This window comes from Orycteropus afer, unplaced genomic scaffold (genome assembly GCF_000298275.1).
Source record: "Orycteropus afer afer isolate SDZICR_OR568_19922 unplaced genomic scaffold, OryAfe1.0 scaffold00288, whole genome shotgun sequence".
In the NCBI taxonomy this organism is placed as follows: domain Eukaryota; kingdom Metazoa; phylum Chordata; class Mammalia; order Tubulidentata; family Orycteropodidae; genus Orycteropus; species Orycteropus afer.
Window position 1 is genome coordinate 2,553,768 of NW_006921875.1, and position 14,031 is coordinate 2,567,798.

Below are 14,031 nucleotides of genomic sequence, written 5' to 3' on the forward strand. Positions count from 1 at the left end.
CTTTAAGTTGCAGGTAGGGAAGGGGGTACAGGCTGAGGCTCTTTCCCAAGTTCCCCTACTGCCCTGTTGACAGACACACGTGTCTTCCTGCCTGGGGCTCTGGCTTGGAGCATCCTGAACAGTCCCTGCATCTCTCAGCTAACCTCTGTGTTCGCTCCTGCCACGCCCTGAGACCACCTACTTCAGTTCTGGCCAACAGCACTCAAGTACTTGCTTCCTTCTCTGGAGGCATCACATTCAGACATTCTGCTAGTGTGACTCTTGAGTGAGTGTTTCCCGCTAAGGATGGTGGATTTGATTGGAACATCAGCATAAGCAGTGTCTATCCATTGTCTTCTCTGAGGTAGAGAGAAGGGGCTGGCTTTACCAAGCACTCTGACAGTCCCACTTTTGTTTGCGTGTCACCTGACTGCAGGTCCCCTCTGTTCCCCACCATCTGCAGAACTTCATGACCTAGAAGGCTCAAGGAACCACCTTCTCTGGGCATCATTAGCAGGCCCATCTCCCACCATGGCATTACTGGCCCAGACAGACCAGAGGGGAGGCATCCTCCCTGAAGTATCCCTTGAGTCCTTGGGTTGCAAGCAACAGAAAACAGCTCTGATGAATAGCACAAGAGAGTGTATTGGAAAGAGCACACAGGTACAGTGGGAAGGTAGAGGACCAGGCTTAGAAGCAGGCAGAAAGCAAGGCAGCTGCTGCAGAGACAGGGAAGCCAGGACTCCAGGAGGATCAGCTCAGCACCCCTTTTGTCCTCAGATTAAAAGTGGGATCCAGCACAGCTCTCCAAAATGGCCCATCTTGGGTCACTTGCTTACCCCTTATTCAGCAGTGGCCACTAATGATGGGTAATTGCTTAGGTGACCCTGCTGCCAAGGGGATGGGTGCTGGGTTGGTAAAGTCAGCACCTGCCCTGTCACTGAAGCCATTGGGGCAGCAGGGTGTTAGGAGAAGGGCCTAACCTGTGCCGGGTGAGGGGTGAGCTGGCGCTGGCCAGACTTGGACACCTGAGGAGTGGTGCTTCTGACTCTGCCTGTGCCCAGTTGAAATGAGTCTGGTCCACTGGAGTGAAAGCCAAAAACACTGTAGCTTTGGCGCTCATTTCCTTCCGGGCACTATTTACATAGAAAGGCTCCCTCCTGGTTTCCCAGCTTGACCAGTAAAGACCCTGAAGCTCAGAGTACCAGTTCCCAGGGGATCAACACTGCCTGCTCAGGAGCACTCAGGAAGGTGAGGGCTCAGAGAGGAGCAAGAGCATCAGTGCTCACAGGGAGCTCCCAGCATTCAGTGGCATTTAGTGGTAAATGAAATAGCTAGAGTAGGCAGGTGCAGAGAGACAGAGTAGATTAGTGGTTACCAGGAGCTCAGGAGAGGGGAGGATGGGGAGTGACTGCTTGAAAAAATCTAAATCAATTTTCTAAAATTGCTTTTAGTGGAAGAGGTTAGGCAGAAAACATGCTTTGTAAATGCCATGGGGAGATGATCAAATGCAGCACCAAGCATGTACACATGCATGTGCACACGTACATGTATGCATATGCATGCATGCATATGTGTGTGCACACACAGGCACACATTCTTGTGCTTGCCATTAGACTTCACATGCCTCGTCTGCAACTCACGTCTCTGCTGGAGCTGGGTCTTCAAAGTATGAAGTAGCGAGTGGGCAGGATGGACCATTTGTGAGAGGATGGGCTCTAGAACTCATGGACACAGCTGCACCTCTGGAAGAACTAACCATGGTAACTTCCCAATGGTCAGGGGGTGATTATGTCAAGCTGCCTACCATGATAGAAGGTGTGTCAGTCACTTCCAGACAGGGTGAGATCCCATCTGGAAGAAGAAAACCAGGTGGGGAGAGAAGGGCACTTGTGCATTTCTGGGATCCTGTGTTACATACCTCTTCCTCAAGTTCCAGTGCTGCCTATAAGGCTGCTTGTTTCAGGGGGAGTTTGGGAGTTCCTGAGTTTCTGGTATCTGTAGCAGGGTATGTTTGCAGGAGGGGTGTACTAGTTTCTAGTCCACAAACTGGGTGGCTTATAAGAACAGGAAAGTATTCTCTCATGGTTAATAGAGAACAGAAATTCCAATTCCGAGTGTCGGCAGGGCCATGTTCTCGCAAAGCCTCTAGGGGAAAATCCTTTCTTGTCTCTCTCAGCTTCCGGTGGGCCCAGGCGTTCTTTGGTTTGCAGCTGTGACTTCACATAGCCTTCCCCTACTTGTCTCTCCATGTCTCTTGTCTTTTATAAGGCCACCACTTAGCTTGGATTAAGACCCACCCTATGACTTACAACATCTTCAAAGACTTTGTTTCCAAACAGAGTCACATCCACAAGTACCAGGGCTTAGGAATGCAACATCAGTTTTTGGAAGACACAAGTCAGTCCATAACGGGGAGAGTAAGGGGTTAATTACTGCATGCTGGCAGACCAACCTCAGCTCCCTTTTAACCCCCAGATCCCACGGCAAAAGCAAAGGGTGGGCACCTCCCAAGAGGCTGCTGGGTGAGTGGAGCTAGCACTGAGGGCCAGACTGCAGCTGGGAGGCTGGCTGCTTGGGACTTGGGGGGAAGTAGATGTGGTCATGAGCAAGGTGCAGGAAACAAGAGTTCCCATTATTCGAGCATGCCATGAGCATAAGGGCAATAGCTTAGTCCCTGCTTAACCAGAGAAGTGGCTATTTTTCTTGTAGTAAATCAGCAAAGCTCAGACTCTGTGGTCCACTGCCAACCCGGACATAGCAAAGGTGGAGGTCCACTTCTATTTATTCTGCAGATTCTTGCTGAGTGCTTGTGGAAGTGCCAAGTCTCAAGCCATGTGCCGGGAATTCAGTGGTAGCCAGTCGGTAGCCAGTCACCTCATAGATTAGTCTGCATCATTTGTGCTGGGTGCCATGGAAATTCCACTGGGCTGACAGCCGTGCATCCAGGTTGAGGCCCCGCCTGGATGTTGTACCACCTTGGAGTAACCACTTGACCTCTCTGAGCATATACTCCTTACTGGAGCCAGAAACTCAGAGAATCACATACACTCTACTCATGCCTCAGGGCTATTGCACTGAGCTGTGAGGGTGGTGGAGGTGAAAGTCTTTTCTAAACCAGGCAGAAAAGATTGCCTGGCTTAGAGGGTAGGGCTGACACCCCCCTCCATGGGTTTATTTCTGTTGGGTTGGTAGTGGAAGGGAAGTGATTTTGTACATCGATCGATTGATTGATTATTTATTTATTTTTATTTTTTTTGTGATTTGGGTGAAAGTTTACAGAGCAAATTCATTTTCCATACAGCAATTCATACACATTTTGCTTCATGACATTGACTGCAATTCCCCATAATGTAACAGCTCTCTTCCCACCTCCTCCCTGCAGTTACCTCTCACCTGTGTCCTCTTTCCTATGCATTCCTGCCTTACTCCAAGCTAACTCTCTGTGCAAACACTGCTCTTCTGTTCCTTCCACAATTGATTGATCTGCTCTGAGGAGTGTATCTACCTGGTATAAATGTTCACCTCATATGCCTGTCTGTTGTTTGGCTGGAAGCCACAGGACTGAGTTCAGTTCCAGACCTAAAGGGTAGCTAGGGCCCATAGTCTTAGGGGTCTCATCAGGCTCTATCAGACCAGTAAAACTGGTCTTTTTTTGTGATTTGAGTTTTGTTCCACATTGTTCTCCCACTCTATCCAAGATCTCTTGCACTGATCCCTTTCCATGTGGTTGACAGTGGTAGCAGGGCACCATCTGGTTCTTCTGTTCTCATGGTCATATAGGCTGAGGATCACATGGTCTGCTAGTCCCTTGGCCTAGTTGTTTCCATGCATCTTTAGTTTTCTTCATTCTTCTTTGCTCTGGACGAGGAGAGATCCATCGTTGCATCTAGGTGACTGCTTGCAAGCTTTTAAGACCCCAGTCACTACTCACCAAAGTAGAATGTAGAACAATGTTTTTGTGTAGTATGTTATGCCAATTGAGCTTGATGTCCCCTGTGACCATGTCCTGAGCCCACAGGTCCAACTACTCGTTCCCTCAGGGTAGCTGGCTATGGCTAAGAAATTACAGCTTTGCCCCTTGTTAGCTCTGTTATATATTTGGCCATTCTTAAAGCAAGTACATATGTAGAAATATCATCTGCCAGCCTTATATATGGTTGTGAGTATATTCCTTTTCCCTGGACATACTTGATCATTCAGCCTGTCTACCCATCTGTTTGCCCATAGATTAACGTTTGTAACCACTGACAATGCAATATTGTATATGTAAAATGGTTTATCTTTGTTGTCTGTACGTCTTGTGTACATCTCTGTCTTGTCTTCTTCCTCAGTGCTGCCATGTTGATCACTCCTTTTACTATAGACTACTTTTTTTTAATTGTGGTGAAATATATATAACTGACCACTTCAACCATATTCACATGTACACATCAGTGACAGTTACATTCACTATATTGTGCAGCCATCATGCTGTTTCCAGATTTCCCCAACATCCTTAACAGAAACTCACTGCCCCTGAATCGCTGACTCCCTCCACCCCCCTCCCACCTGCCTCTGGTAACCATAGAGCCAAAAGTTCATCCAAATCGTAGCATGGATCAGTACATTTCTCTTTAAGACTGAATAATACTCCATTGCATGGTTATACCACGTTTATATCCTTATGATTTATATAAACACATCTAGATTAAATTTCACTGACTTCTAGGGTTCCCATGCTGGGGGGAGCCCTGAAGGCCACTTGGTCCAGGCTTTTCATTGCACAGATGGGGAAAGTGAGGCTCAGAGAAGGCAGTGACTTGCCTAAGATAACACAGCTAGTCTGTGGGATGAGAACGTATCAGGCTTCAGGCTGAGGATCACCCTTTCTCAGCTGGAATCTCTTTCTTAAAACCTCCTACTCTATCTACCAGGAAGAGCCTGGGGGCTTGGGTAAGGTATGGAGCATTTTAGGCTACAAAACACAAAATGCGTTTATGTATTTTTGTTTTTTCTGGGTTTTTGGTTGTGTGGTTTTTTGTTTTGTTTTGTTTTCATTATCTCTGTGCTCATATTTGGGACAAAGCCAGCACTCATAGTGGCTCTGCCATCTGTAGCCACTCCTGGGACATTGGAACTTGCTGGGGCTCTCCATTCAAGAGATCCCTGAGCTGCTCCCTGTCTCCCCTCCATAAGCCCCTGTGCCCTGGCATGAACCTGGAGAGCCATTGGAGAAGCGGAAATTGACCATAATGAAAATAATATGTATTCAACTATTTCCAACTATTTCCCTTTTCTCCCACACAGAATTTATAGTCACTTTTAATAAAGTCCTGTATACTCTGGGGAGAAAACATAGAGCTAAAAAAAATACGAGACATGGAACAGAGCAAGAAAGAGCTGTCTGCTTCTCCCAGGGGTGGTTACCTGCCCTGAGCCAGCTCCAGACTTGGGCCTCTGGGTGTCCCACATGTTCTCGTTGTGTGGACCCTAAGGCCCAAGTTCAAGATGATCTGCTTTGTCTCCAGCCTGTGTTCAAAGAAGAGTCAGTCATGTGGGTTTTAGATAGAGGGGCCCATTGCCTTGATTTAGGTTCTTCAGAAGGTGCAGATGGTTTTTCTTAGGCTGAACATTGGTGAAGGGGGGGGTCATAGGTTGAATTTGGAAGAAGTTGAAGGAATGAAAGCCAAAGCGCCATAAGCTTACGATGTCATTGAGTCAAGATTAGGCTTTGGAGAACTTGACGAATGGGCGACCAGTGTGTTCTTGGACCCCCTTTTCTCTCCAGTATTACTAGTCTCACTTTGCTCTTAGCAGGAACTGAAGAGGGACCCACAGTGAGCTCTCCAGTGAGGACCTGAAGTGCAGGTGCTCAGCTTGTTGGTTGGCAGAGATGTGAACATGGGTGCTGGCAGTGCTGGGGATACCCTGGTACAGAGGTTATGACTCAAGACTTTGGGTCAGTGATGGTGGACAGTAGCAGAGCACCAGGCAAAGACGTCCCTTGATCATATCTTCTTTTTGTCTCCTGGCTCTCTCCACAGGCCAAGCAGTCCCTGGCTACGCTGACCAAGGACGTCCCTAAGCGGCATTCACTTGCCATGCCGGGTGAGACGGTGCTCAACGGCAACCAGGAGTGGGTGGTGCAGGCAGACCTCCCGCTGACCGCAGCCATCCGGCAGAGCCAGCAGACGCTCTACCACTCACATCCCCCTCACCCTGCTGACCGGCAAGGTGAGTGCTGCCCCAGCCCAGCCTGGGGCTGCTTTAGAGGGAAGCCCAGACATGACTTCTTTAAGAAGCTTTTGGCTTTAGCATGAGCTTTTGACTTATGGAACTGAAAAGTCTGAGATGAACCTCAGACATAGTGGGACCCTGAAGTTTTCTCTCTCTCTCTCCTCCTCCCCCTCCATTTCTCTGCCTTCCTCCTTTTGACCTCATCTTAGTCTTGTCTCCTTTCATTGTTGTTGTTGTTATGTGCCGTCAAGTCAAACCCGACTCATAGCGACCCCTCCTTGGGTTTCCGAGGCAGTATCACTACGGAAGTAGGATTGCCCAACCTTCCTTCCGAGGAGTGGCTGGTGGGTTTGAACCGCCAGCCATCTGGTTAGCAGGCAAGTGTCTTAGCCACTATGCTACCAGAGCTCCTTTCATGGCACAGTAAAATAATCCCCTGCAGTTTCAGGCTTTTAAGGAGCTCTAGTAGCATAGTGCCTAAGGCACTTGACTGCTAACCAGAAGGCTGGCAGTTCAAACCCACCAGCCACTCCTCGGAAGGAAGGTTGAGCAATCTACTTCCGTAGTATACTGCCTCGGAAGCCCAAGGAGGGGTCGCCATGAGTCAGGGCAGACTTGACGGCACATCACAACAACAACAACGTATCTAAAAAGTCTTGAGGAAGAAAAACTCTCTCTTCCCCCTCTGTCCATATCAAATCCCAGAGAAAAACTCTGATTGGACCTGCTTGTGTCATATGTCTACACCCAAGCCAATCAGTGTGACTAGGGAGTGAGTACTCTGATTGGCCACCCTGTGTCACATAGGCTTCTTTGGCAGGGGAGGCAACAGAGCTCTTTGATTGACAGCACCATCAATCAAAGGGCATGAGATAAATGTCCAGGCACAGATGTAAATGTCCCGCGTGTTTGTTCTCATGCTATGGGGGATCCAGCCTCCAAGCAGCATCTGTCCCTGCTGCCCGTGCTATAAGCCCCAAGCCCCTTGCTGTCCCAGTGTACATCTGCAGCCTGCCTGGCTTCGTCCACTGCTCCTGTTGTAAGTGGCTGCCTTTGTGTGACAGGTGCAGATGGGGGACAGGCATCTGGCAGCAGCCAACTTACCAGGGTTCCTTACCCTGATGGACCTTCCGCACCACCATCTTCAGTCACTGTAGAGGCTATGAGCAGAGCCAGCCTTGGAGCCAGGAAGTCAGTGGGGCTGTCTGCATTATACTCACTGAGGAGATAAGTCAGACATGGTCCTGAAAGTTGCCACAGGCTGGTTAGGGTCCTGCTAAGGGCTCAGGTAGGAGCCAGGGAGCACAGGTTCTGAATTCATATTTCTCGAGTTGAAATCCTGGCCCCATGGCATACTAGAGGCTTGACCTTGGCAAGGGTCCTCAGTTACCTCACTTGTGAAATGGAAGTTGGATTCTAAGCACATTGCCTACATCAGATGTGTGTTTGCTGAGACCTCTAACTACCTCATGGGGTTGCTGTGAACATCAAATTTGTATAATTTCTAATATGGGCCCACACATGCTAAGTTCCAGGTAAATATTAGCTGCTGTTCTCATCCTCGACATCCTCATCATCCTAATACAATAACTCCTGCTTCAGAGTAAGCAGAGAAGCCTTCTTGGAAGTGGCAGTGTTGGAAATAGGCCTTCAGGGCTGGGTAGAGAGTAGAGCTAGGAGGAGGAAGATTCTAGGGAGAAAAGACCAGTGCTGGAGCTGGGCTGATGGAAGCTGAGGTCAAGGGGTGGCTGCTTCTTCCCACCTGGTGGGGTTGCCAGCCCCAAGGGACTCCTGGCCCCTTGTTGTACCTGACTGTGGTACTGCCTTGAGCAGACCAGAGTGCAGCCCTGAGCCCTCCCTTCCTGTAGAAGGAAGATGGTGGCCCTCCCCTCACTGTCACACCCAAGGAGACAACATTTTGTGGGGTGCAGGTAAGGAGGGGTGTTCTGGCCTTTGTGGCCTAGACTACAAACTGGAAGATCTCATAATAAAGCCCCCTTGTCAGATTGGGAAACTGAGGTCCAGAGAGACGTGACTTTATCAGAGTCCCACAGTCCAGCGATGCAGCTCTCCTGGCTCCTGGTCCAGCTTCAGGGTGGACTAATTTAGAACAGGGGAGCAGAAGTGTCTTGCAAAGGTGGTTCAGAGGTGGTTTCTGAATCGCATGACGGGGAAAGACCCCTTGCCATCTGTGTCTGAGGCTGCGGGGCCCCTTCTCAATGGAGCTGACCTGCTTAGGACAGTCAGGACAGGCCGAAGGATCTGCCTTCTGGGCTTTTTCACCCTCCTCCCCAGCATCTACTGCCCCTAAGTCCAGCTCCATGCTTTGTATCAGACACCATCTCTTCCAGGAAGCCTTCCTTGTTCTTTCTGCAGCTCTGTTCTCTGCTTCCATAAAACCAGGTACTCACCTAGACCAGAGCACTTAGCACCCTTCCTCATCATCTCTGCTGATGTATTTGTCATGTAACTCCTAGCACGGTCCAGTACCAGGTGCTGTGCTAGGCACTTTATACACACCTGTTTAGTCCTCACAGCTGTGTGATTGGTACCAGTGTCCCCATTTCATGAATAACAGAATAGGCTCAGAGGGGTTGGGGAAGTTGTCTGAAGTCACACAGCCTGTTAGTGAACTCACCTCAATTGGAACCGAAGTTCCTGACTCCAAAGCCAGTGCTCCCTCAGCCACCCCACTACCCTATTAGACCACAGACTCATTGGCTGCCAGAACCAAGCTTTTTCAAGGATGTGACCCTACCTATTCATATGCCGCCTGCAGACAGGAGAGCAACCTACTGGGGGACTTGGGAGGACGTCCAGGCTATGGATTCCGAACTGGGCCTTTCATTCATTGACCATTTATTGAACACCTACTACATGCTGGGCTTTGTGAGTTCTGGGGCTACAACATGGACCAGACACCCAGAGTGCCTGCCCTCGTGAACCTGGTGTTATAGGTGTGCAGACAGATAATACCCATGTAAACACACAAACAAAGAGAATGATTACAGATTGTGATTAATGCAGAGAAAGAAATGGACAAAAATTAAGAGCTTTTATAGGAAAAAATAATACCAGAATGAGGAGAGCCATGATTGGGGAGCCTCTCTCAGTCTAGTTAAGGCTTTATTATGTATTGAATTGTGTCTGCCAAAAATCTATCTTGTCAATCATGTACTTATAGATGCAATCTCATTTGGAAATAGGGTTCTTTGTTAATGAGCCCCTATCAGTATAGGGTGTGCCTTTAGTCAGTCTTTTTTTTTTTTTTAATTGTGATTTGGGTGAAAGTTTACAGAGCAAATTGGTTTTCCATTCAATAATTCATACATATTTTGTTTTATGACATTGATTGTAATCCCCACGTTGTAAAAGCACTCTTTGCGCTTCCTCTCTGTGTTTACCATCTCTTTCGTCCTTCTTCCCTATCCCTTCCTGCCTTCTGAGCTTTATCCCTGGGAAGCCAATCACTTTTGAGATACAGGCACAGAGACATGGGGAAAAGAGAGATGCCACATGGAGACTGGCAAGGAACCAAGGAGCACCGAGGTGACAGAAGCTGAGGCCAGATCTTCCCCCAGAGTGGACCCAGAGTCTTCCCCTAGAGCCACTGCCTTGCATTCAGACTTCTAGCCTCCTCAACTGTGAGGCAATACATTCTGTTCATTAAAGCCATGCACTTGGGGTATTTCTATTACAGCAGCACTAGAGAACTGAGACAGGCTTGCAGGGGGGAATGAGCCTGATAGGCAGCAGGCCCAGCCAAGGGCTGAGAAGGAGAGAGGTAGCATGTGTCAGGTACTGTTAGAGGCTGGTGTGACTCTAGCACGGTGACAAGGGATAGGGCTGATGTGGTGGTAGGGCGTGTCATATACAGGCATGGAGGCCAGATGAAGAGTATGTCTCTTTTATCCCCAGAGAGGTAAGTTACCTATTGCTCTGCTGCAGTGTGAAGAATGGGTTGGAGAGGGCTAGAGGGGAGGCAGGAGGTCGGAGGTTGCCATTGTCTTCCAGGTGAGAGACATTGGTGGCCTGGACTCAGGTGGTGGCATTGGGATTGGAGACACGAAGACAGACTTGGGGCTGTGTTTAGGGGGTGCTGCTGGTGATTGAATATGGGTGTGAGGGAGAAAGAGGAGTCAGTGGTGGCCTCTAAGCTTCTAGCTGGAGAAGTTGGTCTTGACCAGTTGGTTAGGATAGCACCAGGTCTAGAGAACATCCCAGGTGAGTGAGCAGTTGTGAATAAAGTTGCAGAGCTCTCTGGAAACTCCTGCATCTTCTCCTTCACCCTGGTTAGGAGAGGGCGTATAGGTAAAGAGACATTTCCAGAGGATATGAGGTCTTTACAGCAACTGCTCTATGATGACGTGTGGGGCTATGGAATAGAAGGGCTGAGAGCTAGGCACGTCCCTTCCCTTCTCTGTGTCTGTGAGTTCCCACTGGTGAGTGGATGTATCAGGCAGGGTCACCTGCAGGGCAGTGAAGTAAAGATGAGCACATTCCCTCTGCCCCTCACTTACCAGCTGTCTCTGCTTTGCAGCGGTCAGGGTGAGCCCCTGCCACTCCCGGCAGCCCTCTGTCATCTCCGACGCATCTGCTGCTGAAGGCGACCGGTCATCCACACCAAGTGACATCAACTCCCCAAGACACCGGACACACTCCCTCTGCAACGTAAGGCCAGCAGCCGCAGGGCCAGCCCAGAGCCCTGCCCGGAATCTGCAGGGGGCAGGGTGGAGGGGTAAAGACGTATTCGCTGTTTCCTCTCGCCCACCCAGGGAGCACTCTGGCAAATGCATTTCCTGTTCTGTTCTTTCCTTTTGCAAGAAGCGATGGATGTGGGGACAGAAAGAAATGAGGCCCATATGTTCCCTGTGTCCAGAAGGGCAAGGAAAATCCAGAGACCCCTTATCTGAAAGGAAGGCAGGCCTGAATTGGCTGCGGGGTCTGTGCAGCTCACGCTTCTGCCTCTGGTGGACGATGTGTGCGACAGTGGGCTTCTCCTCCCAAAGGTTACTCTTGTGAACTCAGGGGGCTATACCAGCATCACCTCATTCCCCTTCAGGGCCATCTGTCAGTTCTTTGTGTAGGAATGGAGCAGAACAAGATAGCTACCTGTAGATGAGTTCTGTTCGCAAACCTGAAGATGGGACTAAAGGCTAAGCTACTATTTAGCTCATACCTTCCCTCAGCCATCTTCATCCCCCATCTTAACAGGTATGCATACAAGTAAGCAAGACGAACTTGAAAATAACACCAGGTCACTCTCTGTTGATCTGATACAGCAAGAACAGCCTGACTGAGGCTAAGGGCTCCCTATCCTCTTATGCTCTGGCCACTAATTTAGAACAGAGGTGGGGACTTAGCACAGAGAGGTTGGAGAAGGTGGGTGGACATTGGCCCAAGTAACACACACTTTGCTTCTTTATAGCATAATGCCTGCAATTCCAGTAAGCAACCATCAGGGTTGCTTAGTAATGAAATAGAATGATTTTCTTTTTTTTTTTCTTCCCCAGTAGTTTTGGCATTCTTGAGAAGTGTCCCATGAATTTGTTCTAAGTGTGTTAAATGGTCCTTACCTGCATTTACTTTGCTTATTTGATTACATACTGGACACCAGCCACCAAGAGGCACAAATGACATAACTCTTGGTGACGGGTGGGGCAGACAGATGGGCTCCCAAGGAGTGCAGGGGATGAATGAAGGTGGGTGAAGCATCAGAGGATGGTAGGAAGCCATATTGAGACTCTAACATGAAATATTGAGGTCAGGGTATAGGACCACTCTTTTTTTGTTCCAGCTCACTCATACACTGAAGACAAAGACAGTAGGGTTAGGATTTCAAATGCGAGGGAAGGTTTTTTCAAAAAAAAAAAGAAAAAGAAAAAACCTCAGTTAATGTTGCTTTATTAACCAGTGAAATAAAATAATGAAAAAGAAACCAGGTGAACACATTGGGAAAAAGACAAAATAATCATTATTTGCCGATGATACAGTTGTCCACCTGTAAGAGAATAGCCTGAAATGCTATTAGAACTAATAATAAGCAAGCACAGAACAGTGCTGGTTGAAAATCAATGTAATAAAATCAATAACTTTCCTATGTACAAGTAATAATAGTGGAGACATTTTCAACCCACAATAAATAACAATGGAAAAACTTATGAAAATCACCATGACTAAACTAAAAGAAGTTGCATCAGGATGGGGGGAAGGTCACCTGCAGAAGAATCTTGCTCGAGGCTGCCTGGGATCCTTCTTAACTGGTGCATTAGGGAAGCAGTGTATTCTCCTCTTGTCCCCAGGAGGGGACATGAGTCACAAAGGTTGTCTTGATTGACAGGCCCAGCATGAGGAAGGTGGGCCACTAGAAGTGCTGCTAGCATCCTCTCTGGTTCTGAGGGACTGATGTTAAGTTACACCTGCAGCCAGCAGTGCCCTTCATTCTACAGTGCAGGGTAGAGAGGCTGAAATGCAGGCCAGACACCCTGTAGTACCCATGCATGTCCCAGATAAGAATGCCTTCCCAGGGACCGTGCTTTGTCCTCTCGTGGTAAGCTCTGACAGCCAAAATACTGCTGGAAAATCTGTTCTGCAGAAAGGGTTCTCTGAATTGCATTTGACTCAGGCCTAACCTTTTGCCCAACTTGGCCTTGGCACTTAACCTCCTGCTAGAGGTGTCAGGTCTAGCATATTTATTTCCAAATTCACCTTACAAGGGCCCCTGCTGCCAGGAAATAGGTGCTTTGATGAGCCTGTTGTCTGCACACAGGCATTTTAGCGGGCACTGGCCTCTCTCTTCCCCATAAATTTGGCACAGATGGTCCTACCCAGAGTAGAATATCTTAGCTGTCTGTAGAATGAGTTCTGTTTGCAAGCCTTGAGATGGGAGTAAAGACTAAACTGCCATTTTTCATGTCCATTCTCTCAGCCCTCCTCATCCCCCATCCCGGCACGGGTAAGCCAGGAAGGTAACCCTCATTTTCAGGCACTTGACCTGGCACCAAGAACAGCCTGGGCTAGGCTAAGGACCGCCCCATCCTTTTGTGTTCTGGCCAGTAATGTAGAGCGGAGGTGAGAACTCAGAGCAGAGAGGTTGGAGAAGGTGGGTGGATGTTGACTCAACTGGCACACACCTTGTTTCTTCATGGCATTATGCCTGTAATTTCAGTAAACAACCACCAGGGGTGCCCTAGTAATGACTTTTGTGGTTACAATGAACTAGCTGCTCAAGGTGGGGCAGACTGATTCCTAGATATAGTGAAGGCTTTTTCACACCCACAGACTGCAGAGTGTCCCAGAAAGAACACTGGACCAGAAGGAATCAGCCAGCCTTGAGTTCAAGCTCTGGCTTGGCTCTGATCTGTTCCATGATACTGGACAGTCTGGAGCCTCTTTTCATCTCTAAATGAGGCTAACGAGCTCTGCTTTCCCCTCCGCAAAAATAAAGGTTTCCTTGCATTGGTTGTAGGGGATCCTAGAGGCTGTGTGGCCTATTGGGTTCAGTTCTGTCCTGGAATTCTTTACCATCTTAGTGTGGTTTTTTAATAAAATTACATTTCTTCATGAAAAGCGCCAAACATAACCAACCTCCAGTTACTAACATGATGGACTAATTGAGACAGGATCTTAGAAGCCTTTAAATGGCTGATGTGCTGGTGAGAGGGTGTTGGACCTTGAGGGGTCAGACCAGAGCAGGGTCCCCAGGGCCTCTGGCCAGGACCTCTAGTTCAGGCAGCATCTCAGTCAACCCCAGGCCCCATCGCTGAGCTACCTGGAAGTGTCTGCTTTAGGAGATGGGAGATGGGTTCTCCACTAAAGAGGCCGAGTAGCCCC

General features: G+C 48.6%; 1 protein-coding gene across 1 annotated transcript in view; it reads left to right on the forward strand.

The window, feature by feature from the left end:
- Positions 1-14,031, forward strand: part of KAZN (kazrin, periplakin interacting protein) — a 668,025-nt gene that overhangs the window by 565,678 nt on the left and 88,316 nt on the right. The window contains exons 5-6 of the mRNA XM_007950754.2: positions 6,006-6,195; positions 10,739-10,869. Coding sequence (XP_007948945.1) covers positions 6,006-6,195; positions 10,739-10,869 — 321 coding nt within the window. The remainder of the gene's footprint in view (positions 1-6,005; positions 6,196-10,738; positions 10,870-14,031) is intronic.